Raw genomic sequence first — 27,560 nt, 5'->3', positions numbered from 1 at the left:
ACAAATCAAGACTTGAGATGACAGAATGTATTCTTTCCAAACTCGTATTCTGCCATTTGGAAAAGTAACCCACCAACTGGGAAAAGCATTCAGTCCTGGTATAAGGAATTTTAGTGGGGCCATGCACTAACAGATGTGGTTGCATTTTTGTGTTTAGTAGTAAATGAGCTTTGAACGTTCTAACTTTTTACAGCATTTCTGGACCATAGCTGCCCATTAACATTACCTAGGGAATTTTTAAAACCCCCTAATGCTTGGCCTTCAACTTTGACTAACGCAGTCTGGACCCCAGATGATTCCAATGTAATTGCCCAGGATGAAAAGTTCCTTACATCCTAAAACATTCACCTGCAAGCAGTTTGACCTCTATCAGTATGTTAAATGCCGGTTAGGAAAATGAATGTTATTTTGTGCAAATGCCCTTCAAAGATTTAAAGTGGGTTGTTAGTTATAATACTGGTCTCAAATTTTCTTGCCATTATGAGGTCACCAGAAGCCACCAGATTAACTCATAGTTCCCCAAAGGAAAGTACTTTTTAAACATCTACCTGAGTTTAGTCTTTGGGTCATTAAATCTGCACTCTTAGGTACTGAAAAGCTCTTGTTCCTGTATTTCCCACGTTTTTGTTTTTGTTTTTTTTCTGGGATGGTAAACCTGATCTGCATTTCTGCTTTGTGGCCAGGAGCTAATTAATCGGCCTACTGATCTTCCCCCTTTCCTCAACCCGGCAAGAGTGCCTCTGGGTCCTCCCGTGTTCTCCTCTCGTACCCCTCTAATCTTGTAACACTGTGTACTTTGGACAAGTGAGAACACTTGGAGGAGATTGATCAGTGCTGTTGTGACCTTTACATACCACAGGTCAAGTGTGCTTGGCAGGCAGGGGAATGGAAAACGGGGAAAGCATTCCAGGGGACAGACATCAATAACAGCATGATTGGCACTGTACCGTGAAAACGTTTTTTGGTTTTTTTGTTTTTCCAAAAGACGTGGGGGTGGGGAGGAAATGCAAATGGATGTTTTCTACCTCAGAGAAAGCAAGTTGGAAGGAGTGCGTATACAAAAGAGGAATTGTGGTCTCTCAGGAGCACGGTTCAAAGAAAGACAGGTGAACAACAGATAAAAATCTGTCCAGGAACCCACACCTAGGGCGAGACACTGCTCTCCACAGCAAGGAGGCCTCTCCATGGTCATGATCACGTCCCGTCCCGCTGTGCTGAGAGAGCACAGATTACCAGAGAGGCAGGAGGGAGGGTGGGTGGACTGGGCAGGAAAGCGTGGATGGGAGGGGGCTGCCCTCCTCAGCTCACCCCTACAGATGACCGGGTGCTGGGGACGATGGCCAGGAGAACTGCACAGTCACCATGAGCCAATCTGCTCATGATGTGTATGGGTTTAATAGCGTCCCCCCCTCGTCCCCACCCCTCCCCTGCGAATTCATGTTCACCTGGAACATCAGAATGTGACCTTATTTGGAAATACGATGTCTTTAGCTGTAGTCATTTGAATTAAGGTGGATGGATTAATGTGGGGTTTAATACCATGACTGGTGTTCTTATAAAAAGGAGAAAACAGACACAGACAGAGGGGAAATAGCTGTGGGAAGACAGGCAGAGACCGCAGTGATTCGGCCGCGAGCCAGGAAATGTGAGGACTGCCCACCGCCACCGCCACGGCCACCAGAAGCTTAGGAGGGGGCAAGGAGAATCTTCCTTAGAGCCTTTAGAGGGAACATGGCCTTGCCCACACCTTGATTTTGGACTTCCAGGCTCCAGAACTGTGAAACAATAAATTTTTGTTGTTTTTCTTTTTTCTTTCTTTCTTTTTTTTTTTTTTTTTTTTTTTTTTTTTTTTTTTTTGCTACCTCTCTGTGGTAATATGTTTTGACAGCTCTGGGAAGCTAATACATGGTGTATCTGAGCATTCTTAAAAAAAAAAAAGTGCTGCCATTTGCCGACCTTGACTTCTGTGATAACGTAGCCCTGGCTCCCAAAATACCAGCTGAGTTCACCTGGGCGGCCTGGGAGGCAAGGGGGCAAGGGAGCAAGGAAGATTTTTCCAATTATGCCTCAAACTGGGTATCGATTATTCGAGATTTTGATATGCTTTCATTTGGCTTCTGTCTGTGTCCTGACTGGACAAAGCTCCGTGAAGATGGGACTCTTTGCTCACCGCCTGGTCGATACTGGCTGTGTGAAGCTAGTGCCTTCTGCCTCGCTTCTGTCCTCCCTTCTTCGTTGGCAGGTCAGCTCGTAGGGGCAGCAGGGACTGGGATTTCTGTTATTTCTGATCCCCACAGCCCCATGTGCTTGTCAATGACGACATAGTTCTCCAGGTTCTTCCTCCAGGCCCACGTTTCTGCTGTTGTCGTGCCCTGCGACTTATTAGCTGTGTGGCCTCGAGCGAGTCCGTGAACTTCTCTGTGCTGTGGTGTCTTCATAAAATGATTTCGGGGGGACGGTTTAAGTGAGATTCTTCACGCAGAATGGTCAGCAGCGTGCGCGTTAGGCTTGTAACAAATGCTAACTAGTTAGTGATTAATACCCTTTTCCTGCCCGCTCCCTGAAAGCAGCATGGTTCCAGAATTACTCTGGAAGAATCACTCTGCCCTGGCTTGTAGTAGCTGTATTTAGAGCCGGGATCGTTTTGCATGAATGGTTTTGAACAGTGTTCGAATCAGTGGTGGATTTTCAAAGACAGGAAAGACGTCGACATCCAACAGGTGAGCCGCGACCCACACGGAGAAGTTGAAGCTGTTTTTCTCATACATGTTTATACCCGAAACCCTGTTTGGATGGTTTGTTTTTTAGATGGTGGAATCTGCGACTTTAATGATGTCTTAGCCTTTTTAGTTATTCCTCACGTTTAGGTGGACAGCCCCCAGGAGCGCTGGGAAACTGTGTTATATTCCCGAAGCGTCTCTGGTGTGTAGCAAAGAGTTGTCAATACGTGCTTGTTGTCTGAGCCCAAGACTTTGGTTCCTGGAGGTCATCACCCTCTTTCTGTACACGATCACCCAGGGAAAACCAAGCTCCTTGCCAAACATCTAAAACACATGCGTCGTTGGTCGAGAAAGAGTCTGGGCAAATAAGAATAGGAAGATCAGTTAAAAATATCTCTATTCCCGAAAGAAACGCTTCAAGGCACATATCCTGTTAACAGTAGAATTGTCACCATCAACTTTGCTCACAAAGGACAGGAGGTTATTTGCACCACGGAGAGCAAGGATCTGAAGCCAAGTTGTCTGGATTTGAATCCCAGATCTTACAAACTGTACCATCTGGGGCAAGTTACTTAGCCTCTCTGAGCCTCAGTTTTCTCATCTGCAAAATGGGGATAATGATAGTACCTGCTTCATAGGATTGGTATGGAGAGGAAACCAACATGTACAAAGAATTTAGAATACTCTGTAAATGATAGTTATTTTATGCAATTTGAACATAGCCCCACAATGAACTTAATTTTGGAAGTGATTTAAAAAAAAATAGGGCAACTTGGAGGTAAGAAGGATAGCAGAGTTTGGCAACATTCTCCCCCCCCGCTATTTCCCTCTCGGAGGATGAAATATAATTAACGTGTTTCATCAAGGAACCATGGGGTAGAAATAAAGATGACTGAATCTTGTTATGTCTTGGCTAAGACAGAAAAGGCATTTTATCCGAGGTAGGAAAGCATTTTGTGAACTTTGTGTTCCCTCAAGCTTAAGTAGGTGTAATAAGTCTTAAGGGTGACTGGGAGAACTTTCGGCACCCTGAAGGCCTCTGTGTTCCCAGCACAGAGCCCAGATGGCATTCTTCTTGAATGAATTCAGCATTCCACTCATTCCTCAGACCTTGCCTAGAGCATTTCTTGAATGAGTCCTGAGGGTCTGATGAGAAACTCCCATTTAGTCCCCAGGGTGATAGTTCCGTGCTGAGAATCCACAGCCTGTCCTGACATTCTGGTTTTGACTTTGGTTAGGTAAGTGTGTGCATGGTTATGGGAGCTGCACTATGGGACGCTCATCTTTTCCTGGGGGCTGGATTTGGGCCATTGCTTCCCCCCACGGTGCTGGCTTCCGGGGCAAATCAATGCTAGTTTGGGAGCAGGTGACAGGTTGATCCAAGAGCCCCTCCCAAGACATCAGGGCAGCGAAAGGTGCACTCGTCACTGGAAATTGGACATGTGCTAAATATCTTTGTAAATGCCACTCCATCAACACCTTCTGAGGATTTAGAGCAGACCAGTAACACTAAGGGAGTTTTGGGCCAACTGGGGTTCCGTCTTAATTTGTAATCATAGAGTCGTGACCCAACGCTTCTGATGATCGACGCGATGGGGAGTCTCGCTGACGGAAAAATCACGGCGTTAGTATTAGCAATCATTTGACCGACTCCCTCTTTAAAGGGCGACATCGTAAAGAAGGTACTTGGCAAGGGCAGACAGCTCCTTGAGGGAAAAGGGGGAACCAGTCAGGCCCTGTGAGTCCTGGCATGGGCTTTGCTCCACCTCTGAAGGGAGAGGTGCAGGGCAGGGGGTTGGGAGTGGGGGTGGGAGAGGCACTAAGAACAAAGTTTGGTTTGGGAACATGTGTCTTTGTCTTGGCCAGCACAGCTCTATTTTCCACCTCTCGTGCACTTAGCCAAGGGCTTCCATGAAATTTACTTCCACCTTTGCCCCATCACACCCGGGGGCTTCTCTTGCCTCTGCCTCCACCCGCCCTCCTCGTCTTGCTGTTAGTTCTCTGGGCTACTTGGACCCCGAACCTCCTCTCTGCCTGCCTCCAGACTCTAATCGCTTCTGAACTGCCTGGATTGCCCTCTCCCTTCTTCTGAGTCCTGCAAGGTTGGTCCAGTCCCAGCATCTCAAACTCTCAGCCCAGACCTCAGCCCGAGTCCCCCTCATATGGGTGGGGAAGGCCAACCTGAGTACCTCCTCTAGGCCACACCTGAGCCCCAGATGAAGCCAAGAATGAGCTGGACCCGTGAGAGGGGGTTGGACCTGGCCTGGTCCCCCTGACCCTGACTGCGTTAGTCAGCTCAGAAATTCCACACGCTGGGGGGCTCACCCAACAGAAATTCATTTCTCACAGTTCCGGAGGCTGGAGTCCGAGATAAAGATACCAGCATGGGGGGTTCTGAGGAGAACCCTCTTCCAGGCTGGCATACAGCTGCCATCTCGCTGTGTCTCTACATATGGTGAGCAAGCTTTCTGCTGTGTCTTCTCATAAGGGCACTGATCCCATCACGAGGGTCCTATACTCATGGCCTCATCTAACCCTGATTGCATCCCAAAGGCCACATCTGCAAATACCATCACATTGGGAGTTAGGGCTTCGACATAGACATGTTAGGGGGACACAGCTCAGTCCATGGATTTCCCTAAATGTGGAAGTCATCGTAGCCATGTACGGGGACAGGCCTAGACCAGGCCAGTGGAGGCAGATATGGGGCTACTGAGTAAGAGTCAGGGATTTGCAACACTCTGTGAGGCCACGTGTGGGTATTTATGAGGGATGGCTCAAGGGTTACTGCCTGGGGTCAAGTCTTGGCCCTGCCTCTTAATTGGGCATGTTGCTTATCTTCTGTCTGCCTCAGTTGCTAGACGTGTGAAATAGGAATACTAATAGTATCTACCTTGCTGGGTTGAGTCAAGATTAAATGAGATAATACACATTAGGCTTTTAGAACAGTGCCTGGAACTTAGCAGATGCTTAGTAAGTGTTTATTCTTTCTACTCTGAGGTCCGTACTTTGTCAGACACAAGTCATTCTTGGTCATGAATTTGAAAGTAGAATCAGGCTGCCTGCCCATTTCAGAGAAGATGGGGTCAAACAGATCTCTGAGTTCTTGAATGAGAATCTTGGTGCAGATTAGTGAGCTGAGTTAAGAAGCCAGGCTTGGGAGGCCTGGGTGGCTCAGTCGGTTGAGCATCTGACCCTTGATTTTGGCTCAGGTCATGGTCCCAGGATCGTGGGTTTGAGCCCCACGTTGCGATCCCTGCTGAACATGGACTCGGCTTAAGACTCTCTCTCTCCCTTTCCCTCTCTCTCTCTCCCTCCCTCCCTCTACTCCTCTCCCTACTTGTGCACTCACGTTTTCTCTCTCTCTCTCTCAAATTAAAAAAAAAAAAAAGAAGAAGAAGCCAGGCTCAGGCTAAAGACATGGACTCTACCTGGGTGGTCAGGGCAGGTGCAAAACTGTATGTGAACCTTGGGACAATTCTTTTTTTTTTTTTTTTTTTTTTTAATTTTTTTTTTCAACGTTTATTTATTTTTGGGACAGAGAGAGACAGAGCATGAACGGGGGAGGGGCAGAGAGAGAGGGAGACACAGAATCGGAAACAGGCTCCAGGCTCTGAGCCATCAGCCCAGAGCCTGACGCGGGGCTAGAACTCGTAGACCGCGAGATCGTGACCTGGCTGAAGTCGGACGCTTAACCGACTGCGCCACCCAGGCGCCCCATTGGGACAATTCTTTTGTCCAGATCTTGATGCCTTAACTCATTTCTGAGCCATTTCCGAACTCAGAGACATGAGTCAGGTCTAGCAGCTTGCTCGCACAGGGCCTTGCACTTTGTCTTCCTTCTACGTGGAATGTTCTCTCCCCACACGGCCCCATGGTTAGTTCTCATGTCTGCTCCAACTCCCCTGAGCACTAAGACCTTCTCTGACCCAGCCACCAATAGCACTGTCTGCCCCCAGCATGTCCTACCTTTCTTATCTCGCTTTATTTTTCACATAACGTGTGTGTGTTTGTGTGTGTGCGTATATATGTACATTTAACAGCTTTGCGTAGGTGTAACTGACACACAGTGAACTCTACATGTAAAGTGTCCAATTTGGTTTGCTTTGATGCATACACACACCCGTGAAGCCATCACCATTATCAAGATGAACGTATCTATCACCCTCAAACAATTTCCCCGTGTCCCCTTTGCAGCCCGGCCTTGCTGCCTCTCTCGGCCCACTCATCCTCACACGGCAACCCAACGGCCTTCTATCACCGGAGACTAGCTCATCGTTTCTAGAGTTTTATATAAATGAGATCACAGAGCACGTACTCTTTTGTATCTGGCTTCTTTCACTACACATAATTATCTTGAGAAGCATCTGGGTCCTCTGGTGTGTCGATAGTTCATTCCTTTTATTGCCGGCCAGTTTTTGTTTTTGTTTTTGTTTTTTTAGTGTTTCATTGTTAGGATCGACCAGATTTGTTATTCTATTGAAGGTCTGAGCCCCACATCTCAACCCTCCTCTCCTTTCTTCCCTGTAACAGGTCATAAAACTTCTGTGTGAAGGGTATATTTCTGGTGCCAGGGCAAGGGAAGACATTTTTATCAGTAGAGACAGGGAATTGGGGGCCAAGAAATCCATACAAACCTTGTCAGACTCATTCTTACCTTCCTCGTTACTTCTTCACCATTTGCTACCTCTAGCCCAAACCCTTTTGTCTTATCGATTCTTCACAAACTGACTGGTTCTTTGTCTAAAAGGTATAAAAGGTTCCTGCTCGCGTCACTTCTTTGGGTCTTCATTCTCTTGGGAAGGCTCCTCCGTCCATGCAAAAATTCAGTGTATGCCTTTCTCTGTTCCACAGCTGTCCTCTAAAACAGAATCTCCTAACGTGTGTGCTGGAGTATAACTCAAAAATGAAAGGCAGATGTGAATCCGTCCTTGTCAGTTTAATTTTCAGACCCATCCAGGGACCCTCCCAGGGTCGAGAAAACCGTATCCTTCCTTGCAGAACCATTCCATGGGCAGCCATGTGAACGGGGAGGACGCGATTTGAATTACTGTGGCTTCTTGGTGGTCAGCCAGCTGTTAACTCTAGAGGCCACGCTGTGTAAGAGGATTGCGAAGCCAGGAAATAATAGTAAAATTGTAAGATAATTTCCTCCCGGCTGCCAGGGGCTCCACCTGCTCATGCCCAGGTGCCAGGCGATGGGAGAGCTGCAGAGGCGTGGTGAGATGGCCCAAATGACAGAGCGGGACCTAGCAAGCACCAAGCCTCCGGCAGAATGGCAGACAAAGAGACGCAGTCACATGGTGATGGCTTCTTCCCTGACCGCAGGTCTCCCAGGATGCTTTAGAGAGAGAATTTCTCGGGTCTGATTTCGTGCATTCTCCCTGCCTGGGTCCAGCAGTTGGTTTAAAAAAAAAAAAAAAAAAAAAAAAAAAAAAGATATATATAAGCAAAACCAGCTCTAACACCCACATTCCTGCCTGCGGGGGCAGCTTGCCAGGCATTTGCTTAGTGGGAACTCAGCTCAAATTGAACAGCAAGTCAAGTGACAGCTGCTATTTTTTTCTGAGAATTTAATAAGGGGACTTTCACCCTCTAGAGATATTGGAGTCCTCCGGCTGGAAGTGACTCACAGACCTTGCCTTCAAACTTGATTTTAGAGCGGCGGCAGCCGCAGCAGCCACAGCCCCGGAGCTTGGTAGACTGCCTGCGTCCCGGCCCTCATCGGATTCTGCGTTTTAACAAGATCCCAGGCGATTCCCGTACCCAGTGACACACGGGGAGCCCATCCCGCTCCTGGCTCTCTGTTACGTTTAAAAAATGCTGATACTCAGGTCCTACCCCTCAGAAGATCTGATTTAATTGGTCAGACCCAATTGGTTTTTACTTTATAGATCACCCAAGGCCCAGAGAGATCACGGGACTCATCCAGGTTCTTAACAACTGGTTAGGAACAAAGCCAGGATTAGAAGCCAAACATTCTAGGGGCGCCTGGGTGGTTCAGTCCGTGAAGCCTCCGACTTTGGCTCAGGTCACGATCTCGCTGCTTGTGGGTTCGAGCCCTGCATCGGGCGGGGGGCTGACAGCTCAGAGCCTGGAGCCTGCTTCGGATTCTGTGTCTCCCTCTCTCCCTGCATTTCCCTGCACCACAGCTGTCCTCTAAAACAGAATCTACAAACATGTGTGCTGGAGTATAACTCAAAAAGAAGCGATCGTGAGGACTGCCTTCAAAAATAAGGATTAATGGAGGGCCTACTGTATGCCAGGGCCGATCAAGACCCTGGGGACCCGGTAGAGAGCACAGTGAACCCTGGTCTCATGGGACAGGGAGAGAGGAAGAGTCGCGCATTAACGATGCCAGCAAAATCAGTAGTGTCGGGTGACAAAGAGGAAAGGGGAGGGAAAGAGTCGCAGGACAGGAGGTGGCTCTGCTGAGGTGCTATGAGCAGAGGTGTGAAGGGTAAGAGAGGGAGAGGGGTGGGGTTGTGCTGGGGAAGAGTGTTCTCAGAGGGACCAGCAGGGGCAGCAGGAAGCCGGAGATGGGAGCGTGCCAGGTCACGGTGGCTGCAGAGGAGACCGGGCAGGGCGGGGAAGACCCCCCCTCCCCCCGCAGCATCAATGCCATAATCCAGACCAGAGATGAAGTGGCCCAATCCAGGGTGGTCCTGGAGCAGGTGGCAAGAAGCCGCCAGGTTCTGGACCCATCTTCCAGGAGTTGCCGCTGGATTGGATGCAGAAGCGGGGGTGAGAAATGGACTCTGAGGCGTGCCCCCTGAGCGATGGGTAGAACGAAATATTTTTGAGACAAGAAACAGGTTTGGGTGGGAAAATCCAGAGTTTGGTCTGGGGCATGCCGGGTGTTTGATGAGTTAGCAGTGCTGGTCTTTCAGAAATTCTAAGCTGACTTGCTTTTATAAAAGAGCTCTGGGTCCTCCAGTGTTTGCTGGTATGTTGTCCTCGGTCCTGCTCTCAAGCTGCCTTGTCTGTCATAGACGGATTTACAACTGAATGTAGGAGCTTTCCTACTGTCCCAGTGTACCTTGAGATTTCTGGACACATTCTGGGCATTGTGCTAGCCTGGGTGGTGGGTAGGGACTATTTCCGGCTATGCTTGAGTTTTCTTTTGCCAAGAGGGTTTGGTTGTCTGTTAACTAAGCCTGATGGTAATAATGCTGTAGGCTTTTTTCCCTTTGGAAGTCCATTTGCTCATTTCTTATTTAAAGAATATCTGGTCAGGGGCGCCTGGGTGGTGCAGTCGGTTAGGTGTGCGACTTTGACTCAGGTCATGATCTCGCGGTTTGTGGGTTTGAGCCCCGCGTCGGGCTCTGTGCTGACAGCTCGGAGCCTGGAGCCTGCTTTGGGTTCTGTGTCTCCCCCTCTCTCTGCCCCTCCCATGCTCACGCTCTGTCTCTCTCTGTCTCTCAATAATAAATAAACATTAAAAAAAATGTTTTAAAAAGTCAGGTAATTTTGGGGCGCGTGGGTGGCTCAGTCAGTTAAGCATCCGAATTTGGTTCAGGTCATGATCTCACGGTTTGTGGGTTTGAGCCCTGCATCGGGCTCTGTGCTGATGGCTCGGAGCCTAGAGCCTGCTTTGGATTCTGTGTCTCCCTCTCTCTCTCTGCCCCTCCCTCACTCATGCTCTGTTTCTCTCTGCCTCAACAATAAACAGACATTAAAAAAACGTTTAAAGAATATCCGGTCAGCCTGCATGGCTCCCAGAGATTCAAAAGGCTGTCAAAAGCTTAGCACTTCTGTGCCAAAATACAGCCAAGAAATCACGCCTGATACATACCCAGGCAAAGATACTCCCTCTTCCATCAGCTTACCGATTCCCCTACCTCCTTCATGACCATACGAGAGCTAAAATTCATTTAGGTGCTTCTGGGCTCCACCTCCCCCTTAGAATCACCTGGGAAGCTTTAAAAAATAAGCATGGCAAAGCCCATCACCCTCGAGAGGCTGCTTCATTGCTTTTTTTGGTAGGGCCCTGACCCTGGTATTTTCCCCCTTTGAAATACTGCATTTTTTATTTTTATTTTTTTTAATTTTTTTTCAACGTTTATTTATTTTTGGGACAGAGAGAGACAGAGCATGAACGGGGGAGGGGCAGAGAGAGAGGGAGACACAGAATCGGAAACAGGCTCCAGGCTCCGAGCCATCAGCCCAGAGCCTGACGCGGGGCTCGAACTCACGGACCGCGAGATCGTGACCTGGCTGAAGTCGGACGCTTAACCGACTGCGCCACCCAGGCGCCCCATGAAATACTGCATTTTTTAGAGCAGTTTTAAGTCCATTGCAAAAGTGAGCAGAAAATACAGTTTTCATATCTGCCCCCCAACGCACAGCCTCCCCTACTGTCAACATCCCCCCGCCGGAGCGTTACGGTTGTTAACTATCGGTGAGCCTCCGTGAGCTGTCATTATCAGCCAGGGTCCGTGGTTTATATTAGGATTCACTCTTGGTGTTGTACATTCGATGCTTTTGGATGAATGTGTCATGACGTGTATTCGCCATTATAGTATCATACAGAGTACTTCGCTGCCCTAAAAATTCTCTGGCCCTGCTGTTTCTAAAATGCATCCCGAGGGGCGCCTGGGTGGCGCAGTCGGTTAAGCGTCCGACTTCAGCCAGGTCACGATCTCGCGGTCCGGGAGTTCGAGCCCCGCGTCGGGCTCTGGGCTGATGGCTCAGAGCCTGGAGCCTGTTTCCGATTCTGTGTCTCCCTCTCTCTCTGCCCCTCCCCCGTTCATGCTCTGTCTCTCTCTGTCCCAAAAATAAATAAACGTTGAAAAAAAAATTTAAAAAAAAAAAATAAAAAAAAAAATAAAATGCATCCCGAGTGATTGTAATGGGCATCCAGAGCCGAGAACTACCAGGTCGGTGTTTACTACGTGCCGGGCCCTGCTTTAAGCACTTTTAGTAATTACCTGCCGTCGTCCTCCTGTCAACCTCTGGTGTAGGTACAGGTATTGTCCTTCGGTAGCTTGTCAACGTCACACGGTGAATGGGCAGCGTGTGGACCCAGGCCGTCTTGCTGCGAAGTCTGTCCCTTAACCCCTGTGTCATACTGGCCTTGCAATCTGCTCTCTCATCGGGCCAGAATTGGGTGAAGGAGAAAAGTAGGATTTCCCCTGCAGTCTGCCCGTGGGCCATGCTGCTGAGCGGAACTCTGAGCCTCTCGGCCCACTGCTCCTGTCCTTCAGGGCCCTTTCTTTCCTGTCCCTAACACAGGACCTGCTCGGTCCAGCTCTGGTACATCTGCCAGGAATGCCCTCCCCCCTTTCCCACCAGCCAAAATGTAATCCTTCCCCCTGTGCTCAAGTTCCACGCTCCTGGCATGAGGTCTGACGATCCGGGCCACCCTGACCTGTCCCCTCCTAGCACCAGAAGCACTCCCTGCCTCGATTGTGCCTTTGGGGATTCGGTGACGCTAGAGTTTGCAAACTGCATACCGCTCCCTGTTTGACACCCGAAAGTCTTCTTCTCTCTCTGCAAAATTGGCATTTCCCCTGGGGAAGGAAACAGGTCCTATACCATCAATTTCTCTCTCCTTTCTCAAGTCCCACACACTGGGCTGGGACTTAATATTGTTGTAGGTCCAACAGGACATATGGGAGAATGAGGTGTCCCTGCTCAAGCGGGGGCCACAGGCCACATCACGTATGGAGAACAGGGTCCCTCCATTTTCACTCTGGTACACCGTGCACTTGTGGGGAGCATCTTACAGAATGGCTTCCCTTCCTCCCTGAATGGCTGCTTTGATCTGATTCCCAGGGAGTCCCATTTGGGGCCTGAGGTCCAAACTCCTCAGTCTTCGGTGGAAAGTGTCCCATGATCCAGGCCCCTGCTCAACTCCCGGTGGGTGACCGTACCTCCTGATTTACCTGAGTCGGCCTCAGTTTCCCTGGGATGGCCCTGGTTTCTGCCTGTGGTCACGGTGTATCAATAGTGTCCCTTTTCATTCTCTAAACTGTCCTGTTTAAATGATAAATAAAGCGGTGGCTCTACCTTTGAGCCCACAACTCTCCCAGCGGCTCACCTTGTGGCCGTCCCTCCTGCCTGGAATGATCAGCCCCCTCCCCAACCCCAGGCATATACCAACTTTCCTGCCAAAGTCCTACTGCGTATTTCCTGGGCCTGCTTCAGCTTTTGCACCCACTGTCCTGCATTGTAGCTGTTGGTATAGATAGGCCATTTCTCTTATTGGATGAGAAGCTCCTAGCAAGGGCCTAGGAATTTACCACGTCCGTCTTCTACAAGGAGGCCAACACAGTGCCTTACACACGGTAGACGCTTCTGATCATTTTTTAACTGTGTGACTTAAGGCAGTCACATCTCCTCTGGGCCTCAGTTCCAGTAAACTAGATCATCTCCGTATCATTCAGGGTCTAACCAGGAAGACAAAAGCTATTTTCAAGCATGAAATGCGGGGTTATATAGGTAACTGAGCCAAACAGGGGTCACCCAGAGATTCACGTCAGCAGGAAGTTGCCGTCTCCGAGGCTGCTCCGTCGAAGGGAGGCCGCAGGACTGCTAGTTCTGGGTCACAGGGCAGAAGGGGTATATGCAGCCTATTAGAAATGCCACCTGAGGCTGGCTTTCCCCTTCTCCCCCCTCTCCAATCTCCTGCCTCCCTGTGCTCCAGGGTAGCAAGAAGCCAGCAGTGCTGGGAGCCCGGGAGACACAGCCTCAAGGGTCAGCTCAGAGAGACAGGGCAGAGCAAAGAAGGACACAGCAGGGAGGGAGGCAGGGTCCAGAGGGCCACAGCTCCAAGTCCCCTTTCAGTCTTCGGACTGGTGGCTCATTAAATCTGTTGGATAAATGAGTAAATCGGTAAATGTGTGCGGAAACTCCTCATCAGTTTGGAAATACACGTAGCTGCTTGCAGAAGATGCGATCAAGAAGGTCTGTGTGTTTCTAATATTAGAATTCTTCCAACTCTATAACAAACATAGGTTTGGGGCATGAAAAAACCCAAGCCCTTCTTACTCCATTCGTTATTCTGAATGATTCAATCGATAAAATCGATAGTAGCACTTAGGGAAGTAATACAATACAGACACTTAGTGTAAGAAAATATTTTGACCTTCACCTGGCAAGGGTGCAGATGTCATCGTGTAAGTATTTACTGAGCAGAGCGCTCTCCCTCCTCCCTGCTGCATGGGCAGGAGAGGCTCAGAAAATCCACGGGGTGGGGACAGAAGGCGGGGGCTTTGGAGGCCTCCCCACCTCTGCATTCCTGGCTGCACCGATGAAAACACGGCAGGCATTTTGTTCCCAGAACTTGTTTTCCTCCCCCGGGAAGTGGAGACCATGGTAAACTAGAACAGTACCTGAGATCCAGAGAAGATTCCACATCTCACCTCAAGCCAAAAGCTTGAGCCTCGTCTCCCACGAACCGTCTTCGGGGCGTCTGGTCAGATCGCATGGTTTGAGTTTCAGGAATTTTAATTCTGCGGGGAGAGTTTTCTGGGGAGCAGGGGAATGACCTTCAGGAGACAAAAGGAAGAAGAGAAGAAACCTGAGCCGGAAAATCTACTTTGCAGCCTACGTGGAGTAAGTCATTCTGTTTTGTTTGTGTCACTGGGATAGTGAATGAATAGACATGTGAAGTAATGCGTGTGAAAACCCACCACCCGAGGGTGCAGTCATGGTGGGGATTGAAATGTAGGCATTTCAAAGAATATCAGGGCACCTGGCTGGCTCAGTCGGTTAATTGTCTGACCTAGGCTCAGGTCATAATCTCATGGTTTGGGAGTTCAAGCCCTGCATCAGGCTCTCTGCTGACAACGCAGAGCCTGCTTGGGATTCTCTCTCTCTCTCTCTCTCTCTCTCTCTCTCAAAAATAAATAAACATTAGGGATGCCTGGGTGGCTCAGTCGGTAGAGTGTCCAACTTTGGCTCAGGTCATGATCTCGCGGTCTGTGAGTTCGAGCCCCGCATCGGGCTCTGTGCTGATGGCTCGCTGCCTGGAGCCTTCTTTGGATTCCTCTCTCCCTGACCCTCCCCCGCTCACGCTCTGTCTTTCTGTCTCTCTCTCTCAAAAATAAATAAACACAAAAAATCGTTTAAAAAAAGGAAAGAAAAGAAACAAAGTAGGCCTGTCACCTCAAGGAAAACTAATAGTATCTATTGCTTGTGATGAGAACCCAAACTTTTTTAAAAGGCACAAACTTCTGGTTAAAAAATAAGTAAGTCCTGGAAACATAATATACAGCATGGTGACTGGAGCTAATAATACCGTATTGTATATTTGAAAGTTGCTAAGAATAGATCTTAAAAGTTCTCATCACAAGAAAAAGAAATGTGTAACTCTGAGTGGTGATCGATGTTAACTAGACTTACTGTGGTCGTTTCTTAACATATACAAATATCAAATCATTATTTGATACATCTGAAGCGAATGTAATGTTATATGTCTGAAGCCAATGTACATCTGAAGCTAATGCAATGTTATATGTCAATCTGAAGCTAATGTAATGTTATATTTCAGTTACACCTCAATTAAAAAAAAAAAAAATCCAAGCTTTTAAGCTATCATTGCAGTCCCTTCTCTGAACTAAGGACTTCCACTTTCTTCAGACATGCTTTCTGCCTCTTTCCTCTCTTTCTGGGATTCCCTTCATGCATGTTGCGAGCTTGGTGGTGTCCCCTAGGTCTCTGAGATTCTGCCCACTTTTCTCCATTCTTTTTTCTTTCTGTTCTGAAGACTGGATCATCTCAATCACCTTCAAATTCATTGACTATTCTGTCTGCTCACGTCTCCTCTTGATTCTCTAGTGGGTAGAGATGCATGTGAAAATACAGATGATTGGATTTTATGTAACTAGTTGATAGGCTTTCAGATTCCGCATTGCAACCGCTTCTTTGTACAGTTTCAAAGATTTTTGGCAATCATATGGAAAGACTATTAAAATACTCCTTCCTTTTCCAAGTATATCTGCGTGAAGCCAGGTTTTCTTCATGTATTTCAACCAAAACAATGTATCGTATCACAATGAACGGAGAAGCAGCAGCTGGTTTTTAAGCCAGATAGTAGATGTGTGAACAAATGTAAAGCAATGCCACTCTTAGGAAATGTTACTTTGTTTTAGAAAAATATGGGTATTTTCATAAATATATGTTATTTATGCTCACGTAATCAGTTTGTTTTTTGTTATTTAAAAAACTGTTGGGGCGCCTGGGTGGCGCAGTCGGTTAAGCGTCCGACTTCAGCCAGGTCACGATCTCGCGGTCCGGGAGTTCGAGCCCCGCATCAGGCTCTGGGCTGATGGCTCAGAGCCTGGAGCCTGTTTCCGACTCTGTGTCTCCCTCTCTCTCTGCCCCTCCCCCGTTCATGCTCTGTCTCTCTCTGTCCCAAAAATAAATAAAAGTTGAAAAAAAAAATTTAAAAAACTGTTTATTTTAGAGAGAGAGGGTACAAGTGGGGGAGAGGAGCAGAGGCAGAGAGAGAGAGAGAATCCCAAGCAGGCTCCACACTCAGCAGAGAGCCTGATGAGGGGCTTGATCCTGTGATCCTGGGATCATGACCTGAGCTGAAATCAAGAGTCAGATGCCCAATTGACTGAGCCACCCAGGTGCCCCTATTTTTGTTATTTTTAAATGAATAAATGTTTTCAACTTTTCTCAGTTTTAATTTTAATATGGTAAATAGTGATATATAACCCCATAAACAAACATTCTTGGGAGTCCTCAATTATTTTTGAGCGTGGAAAGGGGTCCTGCCGTCATAATATTTAAGAACCTCTGGTCTAGACCAACCCAGGGGGTTCAAGCCCAGAGGAAGCCCCACCCACTTAAGGTCACACGTACCTCTTTTTCTTTAATATGGAAATGAGTAATTTAGAAAGAACAAAGAGTATTCCAGCAAGTAGAGTCATTCTGGCAAGACTTTCACAGCAAGTCAGGAATGTTGCTGCGTCCTTCGGCCAAAAGGAAAGACAGTCAAGAAGGGAACGCAATGAATTGTTCAGGGAATTTCTTCCGGGATGTTTTTGCATTCCTGTCAAATCACTGTGGGGCACACAGGTCACTCTGCCAGCATCTTGCAAAGATTCTAAAGCCCAGTCCTACTCACACCGTTTCAGCTGCTGTCACCAAAGTCCCCTCCTTGGAGCTTCTCTTGCTCCTCTAGTCTCCACGGAGCAACTTAGCCCAGAAGTGACCAACAAGGTTCTCGCAGAAATTCGATTGTTTCCCCTAGTAGGTTTTGTTTTGTTTTTTTAAATGTTTATTTATTTATTTTGGTGGGGGTGGGGCAGGGAAAGAGGGAGAGAGAGAGAGAGAGAGAGAGAGAGAGAGAGAATCCCAAGCAGGCTCCATGATCGACATAGAACCCAACACAGGGCTAGATCTCACGAACCCTGAGATCGTGACCTGAGCCGAAATCAAGAGTCAGATGCTTCACTGACTGAGCCGCCCAGGTGCTCCCTCCTTTGCTGCTTTTTTACCTGGTCCTTTGATCTCTCTACCTTACTTTCTTCTCTGCCTTTCTGTTTTTTCCACACAAGTCCTGGTACTTTCAGGGCAGGTGGTTTCTCTGGCATAGGGATCCTGGTCTGGATAAATCAGGAAATCAACCCAACTACTTAGAATTTTCCAGTAGCCCATGGTACTGTTTGATGCTCCTTGTAAGTTCCTAGCTGAGGCCAGGTCTCCCAGAACTACTGGAAAAGAGGAGGGTAGGCAGGGTATAGGCCATGTGGAGCTCAGGCAGAGGCCCCTTTCTCTTTGTTCAGCCTTAATTTGGCTTAAATGAAGAGACCCAAGCATAAGTGATGAGGATGTCTCCAAGGGCAGACCAAGGACAATTTGTAGCAGAATGTATTTGGGACCTTAAAAATTTTTTTTTAATGTTTCTTTACTTTAAAAGAGAGAGAGAGCACAGGCGGGGCAGAGAGAGAGGGAGACACAGAATCCAAGGCAGGCTCCAGGCTCTGAGCTGTCAGCACAGAGCCCAATGTAGGGCTCAAACTCACAAGCCATGAGATCATGACCTGAGCTGAAGTCGGATGCTCAACTGACTGAGCCACCCAGGCCCCTGTATTTGGGATCTTTAAAAGCAGATTCTCAGGACTTTCACCCACAGATTCTGGTTCAAGAATTTTCAATAGAGTTTCCTGGTGATTCTTCTGCACAGTTCTTGAGAACCAGAGGTAATCTGGTCTTAGTACATTCACATCCTTCTTCTTTTTCTTTTTTTTTAATTGAGTTATATTTGACGTACAGCGTTGTGTATGTTTTAAGGTGTACTGCATTTTGATTTGATGCATTTATATTGCAATATCACTGCCACAGTAGCATTAGCTAATACCTCTATCACATCACATGATTATCATTTTAGCACTTTTATATTCTTTTTTAAAGCTTATTTATTTTGAGAGAGAGGGGGAGGAAAAGGGCCAGAGAGAGAGGGCGAGAGAGAATCCCAAGCAGGTTCCTCACCGTCCACATGGAACTGGAACTCATGAACCTGTGAGATCATGACCTGAGCCGCAATCAAGAGTTGGACACTTGGGGCACCTGGGTGGCTCAGTCGGATAAGTGGCCGACTTCGGCTCAGCTCATGATCTCGTGGTTCATGGGTTCGAGCCCCGCGTCGGGCTCTGTGCTGACAGCTCAGAGCCTGGAGCCTGCTTTGGATTCTGTGTCTTCCTCCCTCTCTGGCCCTCCCCACTCACGCTCTCTCTCTCTCTCTCTAAAATAAATAAACATAAAAAATTAAAAAAAAAAAAAAAGAGTTGGACACTTAACCGACTGAGCCCCCTCCAGGCGCCCCAGAGCTTCTACATTCTTAGCATATATGTAGCATAAAGTTTCTGCTTTACGAAGCCCCTTCACATTGATTTTCTCATTTGAACCTCAGAATGACCTCGTGAAGTATACAGGAGCAGCAGGTGTTGTTGCCTCTAGAAAGTGACCCTAACTTTCAGTCTCCCGGGGTTGTTGCCCAGGGCAAATCTGAATATCAGCTGTGGGTCCAGCTTGGTGACCCTCAGCCACCCCTGTGTGGCTTCTACTAGGGAACCAGATTACAAAAAAGGGCAAGATATTAAGAAAATTGGAATTAGTGTGTGGTGTTTTGAAAATGAGGCATATGTGAGCACACGTGACTATGGAGGGCTTATGAGCACATATGAGCTTAGGGAGACAGAGGGGGGCCTTCGGCGAGAAGAAGGAGAATAAGGAAGACGGTGTGCCATCCGGTGTCTAACACTGATCCTTCTGGGTTAGATGTGTGCGCGTATTTTACACAGATCAGGCAATAAGTATCTAAACATCACTTCTAATTCTGAGCCAACCCACAGCTCCCGCCTTCTGAAAATGCTCATTTACTTCTGTGCCGGATAATGCAGAGTGAGGCCAGCAATGTTACAGCTACACTGAGATCAAATGAGATCTATGAGTGCAAATTATAAAGCCAGTGCAACAGGCTTTTCCTGGGACTGCAGAGCCCGGAGAAAGGCCCTAGCAGGAGAGGTCGGCAAAGCCTGTTAGGTTCAAGGTTCCATGGAGCTCCAGTCAGTAAAGGGAGGGGACACAGGAGCACCGTCCCTCCTGGATCAGGGAGAGCAGGCTCAACATGATCCAGGAGTCAAGTTTGTCCCTGCTGGGCCAAAGCCAAGCACCTGGCTTAGTCTGTGTAAGTCAGGATGGCATGTGGGCATGGGTTTCTGGCCAGGGGGTTCATGGGTCATGGTTTAGACCCCATAGTCATGTAAAATGAAGAGGAAAGGGCACATTCTTCCTACACATAATCCCAGTGTGGCGTCTTTATAGCCTCCTGGCAAGAACCATGCCTTCTTAGGGGCGCCTGGGTAGCTTAGTCGGGTGGGCGTCCGACTTCGGCTTGGGTCATGATCTCGCGGTTCTTGAGTTCGAGCCCCGTGTCGGGCTCTGTGCTGACAGCTCGGAGTCTGGAGCCTGCTTTGGATTCTCTGTCTCCCTCTCTCTCTCTGCTCCTCCCCTGGAGTCTCACGTTGTCTCTCTCAAAAATAAATAAAGATTAAAAAAAAATTTAAAAAAGAACCATGCCTTCTTAGCATGGTCTTAAAAACAGTTACTGCTTATGCTGTCCACTGCCTGAGGTCGAATACTTCAGTTACTTGTGTACAATGTCTCACTCCAGAAAATAATGCCTTTTCAAATTCCTATAGTGTAAAAAGGACTCAAAATAAAAGGAGAGAAGGAGAAACTAGATTGTGAGATGTTTCCCCATTCGTCTGAATAATTCTCATCATTTTTCAAGTTGGGGTAAGACTGGGGAAGGTCTTAACGGAAAATGCCGGGCTTCCTGGATTCTCAGCTCCAGGGCAGCTGGGACTCAGAAGCTGGCTGACTCTGACCACAAGCCCCTTTCCAGGGAGATCACAGATCTCCTTGAGTGTGCAGCAAAAAACCATGGTCATTTTCTGTGCCATGATGTGAGGAATGTTGGCATGCCCATCCAAACACGGCCAACTCACCAAGTGTGTTTTCTTCATCCTAGCTGTACCCCAGATGACACCGCTGTTTATCAAATCTCTGCTAAAAACTGTTCTGGAATGATCTGCTGTTCTGCTTCCATTGAAGTCAAGTGCTCAGCAAAGAACCCACGGCTCTCCCCTAACCCCAAAGGTGGCGGGGACACGGGTTGGAAACATGCAACAGAGTCAAGCATGCAGGAAGAAGCAAACCAGCTTGATGACAAAGAACATCCTCGTAGGGGCGAAGAAAGTGTCCCCTCAGATAGTCCCATGTCAGCTGACTCCGCGTCCTCCACATTCAGCCGTTCATGCTCGCTCCGGTTATTGGCCAATAATGACACTGGTGCCTCCGGTTCTGAAAATCCCTTGGATGTTAAAGGAGCAAGGCGGACCGAAGAGGCTCGTGATCCGGACAGCACGGAGGAAGTTGCGGATGGGTGGCTTTTTTCTAAATCAAGTAGTATTCCCGATAAGCAACATGTGTATTGCCACAGGGCAGTGCATTCCAAAGGATCAAGGCCAGTGGATGGGGCCTTATACAGTGATGGCCCTCTTGAGGACGTCTTCAAGTCTGGTCATCCGAATCCCAGAGTGCAGAAATACATTAGCTTCAGCCTACCGCTGGCGGTGGCGGCCACATCCGATGGCCCAGGTGACAGGGCCACGATTCAGCAGCAAGGCAGCCCACAGGTGTCCAGCGAAGACTCTGACAGCGACTATGAACTTTGCCCAGAGATAACCCTAACCTGCACCGAGGAGTTTTCAGATGATGACCTAGAGTATCTGGAATGTTCCGACGTTATGACGGATTACTCTAATGCAGTTTGGCAAAAGGACCTGCAGGGGACTGGGCAGGTTTTTTTATTAGAAAGCAATGACGAAGAGATGGAATTCGGTTCGTGTGGCCCGGGTGGGCGTGAGCATTTCCTCAGTGAAATGGGTTGTGGGCCTTGGGTGTCAGATGACATGGGGCCTATGGATGCCACCAGTGGCTTCTGCGGTAATCACTCACAACCCCAAGAAGTAGGGGTGAGGAGCAGCCAAGCCTCCACCCACAGTCCCTCATCCCTGCAAGCGGGGATGATTCTGACCTTGGGGCCTCACCGGCATGTAACGTCTACAGTGACAGACCAGGCGAGATGTAAACTACCCACTGCTTCTGAGGCTGCTGAAAATGATTATCCAGGAATTCGAAGAGAAACCAGAGACAGCCACCAAGCAGGAGAGGAATTCACCAGTGACAATCTGCTAAACATGGATAAAGCGGTGACAGAGACGGCGATGAAGCGTCTGTCTGGTGAGTTAGAAAACTCAGGGGTGGACCAGTGGTTGGAGATTGCAGCCGAGAAAAAAGTAGGGGACGAGGTTTCATTGAGCAAGAGGGGCTCCGAGATACCTGCTGGGGTGAGGCGGCCAGAAACCAAAGGAAAACCCAAGAAGCTGAGCCCCCACTTGAAAGAAAGCACAACAGAACCCACCCTTAATCTCCTCTATCCCAAAGAGCCCGTTAAGCGCCCATTAGCCCAGAGTGATAAAAGAGACGGTCCTCATGCCAAAGCAGAAGCTGTTGATTGGAATTCTCAGTTCCGTGCAGGAGAATGTGCCGTTCCAGCCCAAGCAGCGCAAGAAGCAGAGACCCTGCGAATTCCCCCGGGCTCACCCCGCCAAGGAGGGAACTCAAACTTCGAGGGAGAAGGGGTGTTGGTCAGTACCCTATTTGAGCCAAGCGGGGCTCCAGACGGCAGTGCTCATCCTCAGGTAAGACTCCTCTTTTTAAAAATTACTAGATGAAAGGTATTTGTGGGTGCATGCGTGTGCGTGTGCGTGCGCGTGCGTGTGTGTGTTTCTCTTCATTTCATATTATGATCGCCGTACCACAATGTAAATCACAAGAAGTCTCCCAGCACCATTAGGGTATTTGTGAATGACAGCTGCTGCTGGTAAGAAGGAAATCTGGTTTTGAAAAAAGGCCCAAATAAACCCTAAGCCATCCTAATTATAGCAAAAGACAGATAGAAGCAAGAGGCATTAATGGGATTCTGGACAGCTGGAAAAAGAAATTTGATATTTTGTCTACTGCATGTGTTTCACCAGGCAATGTCCCTTTTCAGAAAGTTTTGCAAGCAAGTGTTTTGGGTGTAGACTTTAAAAGGAAAAAAAACAAAACAAAACTTGCTTGAGTCACTTTTCAGGAGCACTTGAAAAATGTTAAGTGCTAGTTGGAATCAGAATTCATAGTAAAATGAGAGGTTTCGGTGGTCTAAATGATTTGTAGAATTCACTTAGTGGTGCTGGGAAAAGTAGACAGAGTTGGTTTTCTGTGCCGAAAAATCAAAGTAGATTTTTGAACCAATGTTTGTTTTGTTTTCCTGAGATCACAAATACAAAAGAGGCTAAGAAAATACTGCCTGGAAGTAAATTTGTTTTACACTATTCCTGATTGGGTGGGGGGGGGGGGTTGTATTTGAAAGAGATGGAATTAAATTCATGGCAATAATCAATGCACAAAAGACATTGTGCTTGATATATGAATTTATTGTATTTTTAATTTTAAAGGGTCCCAAATGGGCTTTGAACTAATGCTGTACCATGGCCAAGATTTTATTTTCGTAAATAACTACCTAAGACAAGTTATTAATCAGTTATTTTTACCATCCTACTTTACTATGTTCGTCCTCCCCACCCCCCAACTTCATAGTTTAGGAACCTAGTATTGTTTTTATAGATCAGGCATTCTCCAAAGAAAATGAAATATTCCCAAATGCATTCAGTTACTGAACTCTGTGAAAAAGTAAACATGTAATACATTGGTTTCTAAAGACCTAGTCCTAAAATAGCCAATCAAAAAATCTCCAGATCTGAGGTAGCTTTTTCCTGAGCAAATCATTCCGCCCCACTGGCCAAACTCTGTCACATAAAAGTCATGTTTATACTTTATGCAGGAGAGCCAGCTTTGTACTATTTGGTTGTTAAAAAAAAATTTTTTTAATGTTTATTTTTGAGACAGAGAAAGAGCATGAGCAGGGGAGAGGCAGAGAGAGAGAGAGAGAGAGAGAGAGAGAGAAAATCCCAAGCAGGCTCCAGGCTCTGAGCTGTCAGCACAGAGCCCGACGCGGGGGTCGAAGCCACAAACTGTGAGATCATGACCTGAGCTGAAGTCAGAGGCTTAACCGACTGAGCCACCCAGGCGCCCCTTCTATGTTGTTGTTTCGCATACCACTGGGGTGATCGCACGCCAATGAGCACAGATGCATACCCAGGATAAGTTTATGGACGTGGGTTAGCAAAATATTAATACAAAGTTAAGTTGAAGTATTAATTTTTTCATGTCAATAAACATAGCGTTTCCTTTTCTAGTCATCAGATGCTCTTCCTGGCTCAGATAAGTACCTTTTTACAACTGTTCATCCACATCAAGCATTTTATTGGGCAAATTACCATGACTATTAAAAGTTCGGGGTGGGGGGGAGGGGGTAAAGCGGCCAACGAGGAGCAGGTGGAGAGGAAGAGGAGAGTGACAAAGTTAGTTTTAGACCCACCACTGGGGGAGGCAAGTTCTAGCTTCCTCACCTGCCAACAAGGAGGGGAGGCTAAGGAAGGAGCCCCCTTTGTCATCTTCGGCTTGTGCCCCTAACTGCAGTCTGAGACCGGAGTCTTGGGGACGGCAAGCCCAACGCAGCTAAATAACACGGGCCATCTCCGGGACCACAGTCGACGGTCTCATGCACATCCTTGTGGCCACCAGAGTTCTTGTGGGACCCTTGCTTCTGCACTCACACGCACTCACCGCTCCTGCTTTCGGCTCGAGGTCTGAGGTGCGTCCTGTGTTTTGTGGCATGGCTAAGTGACTCTCTAGAAAGCTTGCCCCGTGCAGGTAGGAGGGCTGTTCTCACTTTGCTGTGCCCAGTAGCAGAGCTGGCCTGTCACTCAAGGGCAGCCAGAAGCGTGAGTGGAAATTGTGTATTCAAGAGTAGTTCTGTGCAGCCCCAAGTTAGAAATAGGACTGGGGCGCCTGGCGGGGGGAGGGGGGGAGGCTCCGTCGGTTAAGTGTCTGACTCTTTGTGTTCCGTTCACGTCATGATCTCACAGTTCAAGGGATCGAGTCCTGCGTGGGGCTCTGCCCTGACAGCGTGGAGCTTGCTTGGGATTCTCTCCCCGCCCCCCCCCCGACCCCTCCCTCCCCTTAAAAATAAATAAATAAGGATACCAGGGTGGCTCACTTGGTTAAGCGCCCGACTTTGGCTCAGGTCATGATCTCACAGTCGTGGGTTCGAGCCCCACATCCGGCTCTGTGCTGACAGCTCAGAGCCTGGAGCCTGCTCCAGATTCCGTGCTTCCCTCTCTCTCTGCCCCTCCCCCACTCGCACTCTGTCTCTCTCGCTCGCTCTCTCTCAAAAATAAACATTAAAGTACATAAATACATAGATAAATATTTTTTAAGAAAAAGAGAGAGAGAAAGAAATAGTACCTCTGTATCTGTGGCATTTTTTTTTTTTCCTTAACAAAAAGTGGGGAGGGGTGCCTGGGTGGCTCAGTCAGTTGAACATCTGACTTTGGCTCAGGTCACCATCTCCCGGTCTGTGAGTTCGAGCCCCGCGTCGGGCTCTGTGCTGACAGCTCGGAGCCTGGAGCCTGCTTTAGATTCTGTGTCTCCCTCTGACTCTGCCCCTCTGCCACTCGTGCTCCGTCTGTTGCTCTCAAAGACTGAATAAACATTAAAAAAATTAAAAAAAAAAAGAAAAGTGGGGAAATGCTACAGGGACTGTGGGCACCTGTGGGCACAGTGAGTGCCCACCTCGGGCAGTGGTCAGGGAGTGCCCATTTTTTGACCCATGCAAAAAGTCAGTAGTCTCACTGTGGAAGAGGCCCATGTTTCTTACATGCAAATACAATATAGCCAAATTTCCACCAAAGGCCTAAATATCACTGCAAATGTGACGCAAAAGCACGAGAAGGTCACTAGGAGCTAAATCAAACTTGTTAAAATACCACAAAAAAAAAATTGGTGAATCTTTCTATAACTAAGACAAAAAGACATTTTAGACATTTATTCTCAGACAACTGAAGCTTGCAGGAACTTGAAATTTGAAATGTTAGAAATTCTTGGTTGGGGGTAATGTTAATAAATCTGCCCACTCTTGACTCTTGCCTCATTCACTTACCTTGAGGTGTCTTTTTTTTTCCTTTCTTTCTTTTTTTTGGGGGGAGGGGAGAGACAATGACCATCAGCTTATCGTTTAGCAGTTTCTCTTCATCTGTAGATTGCTTTTAGCAATTCTGAGGAAAATCCCAGACCTCTCATTCTGCTGTGTTCTAAGAACAAGGCTATATTGTAGAATATCTCCTACCTAAACGAGTGGACTTATTTCCCATCTGCCTTTCCTGCTTTTACAGTGCAAGGCCATTCCGATTTGTCTTGAAGTAGTGTTTACCCAGGCTAGGATTGGAGAGCCCCCAATTTCTCTACAGTTATGGAAGATTCCAAAGTTAATCCCAGTTGGGGAGTGGAAAGCAGAGAGGGTACCCCAGGCTAACTTGAATCATCTTCAAGGGTCACACGGCCAATCCTTCACCTTGGTTTTGCTTTTGGTTTTATGATCCAGCTCAGAGGCAAGTCTTGACGCCCTGCCCATCTTAAGTTTCCTTGTAACCACCCGGCGGTAAGATCGCCCTCGCTCTTGAGTCAGAAGTGCTGTGTCTGTCTTTCTGCATCGCTGCCCAGCTTCACGCTAGAGAGATTTGCATTTCTCTTTGGGGTGATGGGATCTCAAGAGTACAGTATGAAAGTGGAATCTTAGGTTTTGAGAGTTAAGAATCTTCCTGATCGGGAATCAGCACTAAGCACACAAGGTGGTGAGCTCCTTGATGGCAGGGAGTTTGGTCACTGTATTTTGTTCACTGATCTATCCCAAGTCCTGGGAATGGTGCTGGCCACACAGTAGGCACTCAATAATTGAAAGAACAAGCAGCCATACGGAACTAGATTTAATTCCGTTGATTCCATAAAGATCGTTGGTCTCAACCACTTTACGGCCTTTGGTGTTCATTCTTTGGTTCCCTTCACATACCAATTCTCCAAATCACTTCCCATTGCTTCCCATTGCTTCCCATTGCTTTTTTGGCCCTGGGAATCGATTACTTTGTACTAACCCGTAAACACCTTGCATTGGGTTCCCTTGTGAATGCTGGAGATTCACATATAACCTTGGCCTCATCAGTGCCTTGTTAGCTTTTACGGATTGCTGATTAGGTCCAGGAAGACCTTACCACATCCCCCTGGCCTTCAAGACCCTCTGCCATATTGCTCCCATCCACCTCTGAGCGGCGAAGCGGACAAACACGCCGCTTTCTTCGGCGGGTAAATGAAGCCTTCTCCCAGACATGCAGTGTTTTCTTTTGTCTTCTTGCCTGGAAATAGCCTCGCTCGGCTTGTTGCCAGCTCAGTTCCTCTCATCTTGCGAGGCCAACATCCTGCAAAGTGCTTCAAGTTGCCTTCCCTGCCCCCACCCCAAAGCACCGTCCTCATCCCTAACTGTGACTTCTCCTTCCATTCTTGTTCTCATCCTCCGTGTCATGCAGTGGACTCTGCGTTTGGGTCCTGTACTATTGCTTTCTGACCCCGTGACCTTGGGAAAAACTCCCGAAGCTCTCCCAGACCCAGTTTCCTCATCTAAAACAGAAAACAGAAATCATAATAACAATCATGATAATAGTGCCTCGTAGAGTGTTATGAAGATTAAAGTCTTGAACATGAAACGCGGATCGCAGTACCTATTATGCTGTTAGCATTTAATGAGCATTATCGTTTTTATTTTGTTTATTATTTTGCTTTTTTAAAAAAGATTTTGTTTTTAAGTAATCTCTGCATCCAATGCAGGGCTTGAACTCACAACCCCAAGATCAAGAGTCACATGTTCTACCGACCGAACCAGTCAGGTGCCCCTTTTATTTACCTTCTTAATACTTCTGTCCTTTCCCCCCCCATATTGAAAGCGTATCAAGGGCTGACTGGAAGTGATTTTATACCTTTTTAAAAAATATTTACTTATTTTTGAGAGAGAGAGCAAGTGTGTGAGTGGGTGAGGGGCAGAGAGAGAGAGAGAGAGAGAGAGAGAGGGAGACAGAGGATCTGAAGCCGGCTCTGTGCGGACAGCAGAGAGCCCGATGTAGGGCTCTGACCCACAGACTGTGAGATCGTGACCTGTGCCGACATCAGATGCTTACCCAAGTGCCCAGGGTAAGCCAGGTGCCCCTATGCTTTTTTTTAACTGAAATCTTCCTTGAGATAATGGTAGGTGCACACACGGTTGTAAGAAACAACATGGAGAGAAGGCTGTGCACTTTACTTTGCCCAGGTTCCCCCCGATGGTAA

At 47.7% G+C, this 27,560-nt stretch overlaps 1 protein-coding gene and 2 long non-coding RNA genes across 14 annotated transcripts in view; 1 reads left to right on the top strand and 2 right to left on the bottom strand.

The window, feature by feature from the left end:
• The window catches only part of ALPK2 (alpha kinase 2), a 150,896-nt gene that overhangs the window by 55,700 nt on the left and 67,636 nt on the right, over positions 1 to 27,560 (top strand). For 11 of the 12 annotated variants that reach the window (XM_045458303.1, XM_045458293.1, XM_045458300.1 and 8 more), the window contains one exon: positions 20,212 to 21,946. In XM_045458303.1, the coding sequence (XP_045314259.1) occupies positions 20,212 to 21,946 (1,735 nt within the window). Of the gene's footprint in view, positions 1 to 14,165; positions 14,280 to 20,211; positions 21,947 to 27,560 lie in introns of those variants that run through there. The other variant, XM_045458302.1, reaches the window with a different exon arrangement.
• Positions 2,684 to 25,741, bottom strand: LOC123588074. The gene is made up of 3 exons (XR_006707684.1): positions 25,351 to 25,741; positions 14,057 to 14,212; positions 2,684 to 3,077 (listed from the first exon to the last, which is right to left on the bottom strand). It is a non-coding gene; the product is annotated as an uncharacterized LOC123588074 (long non-coding RNA).
• On the bottom strand, positions 7,641 to 12,009 carry LOC123588076. Its single transcript, XR_006707687.1, has 2 exons — positions 11,651 to 12,009; positions 7,641 to 8,108 (listed from the first exon to the last, which is right to left on the bottom strand). It is a non-coding gene; the product is annotated as an uncharacterized LOC123588076 (long non-coding RNA).

The sequence above is a fragment of the Leopardus geoffroyi genome, chromosome D3, assembly GCF_018350155.1.
Source record: "Leopardus geoffroyi isolate Oge1 chromosome D3, O.geoffroyi_Oge1_pat1.0, whole genome shotgun sequence".
Classification (NCBI taxonomy): Eukaryota; Metazoa; Chordata; class Mammalia; order Carnivora; family Felidae; genus Leopardus; species Leopardus geoffroyi.
This window is presented reverse-complemented; position numbering and strand designations above follow the sequence as displayed.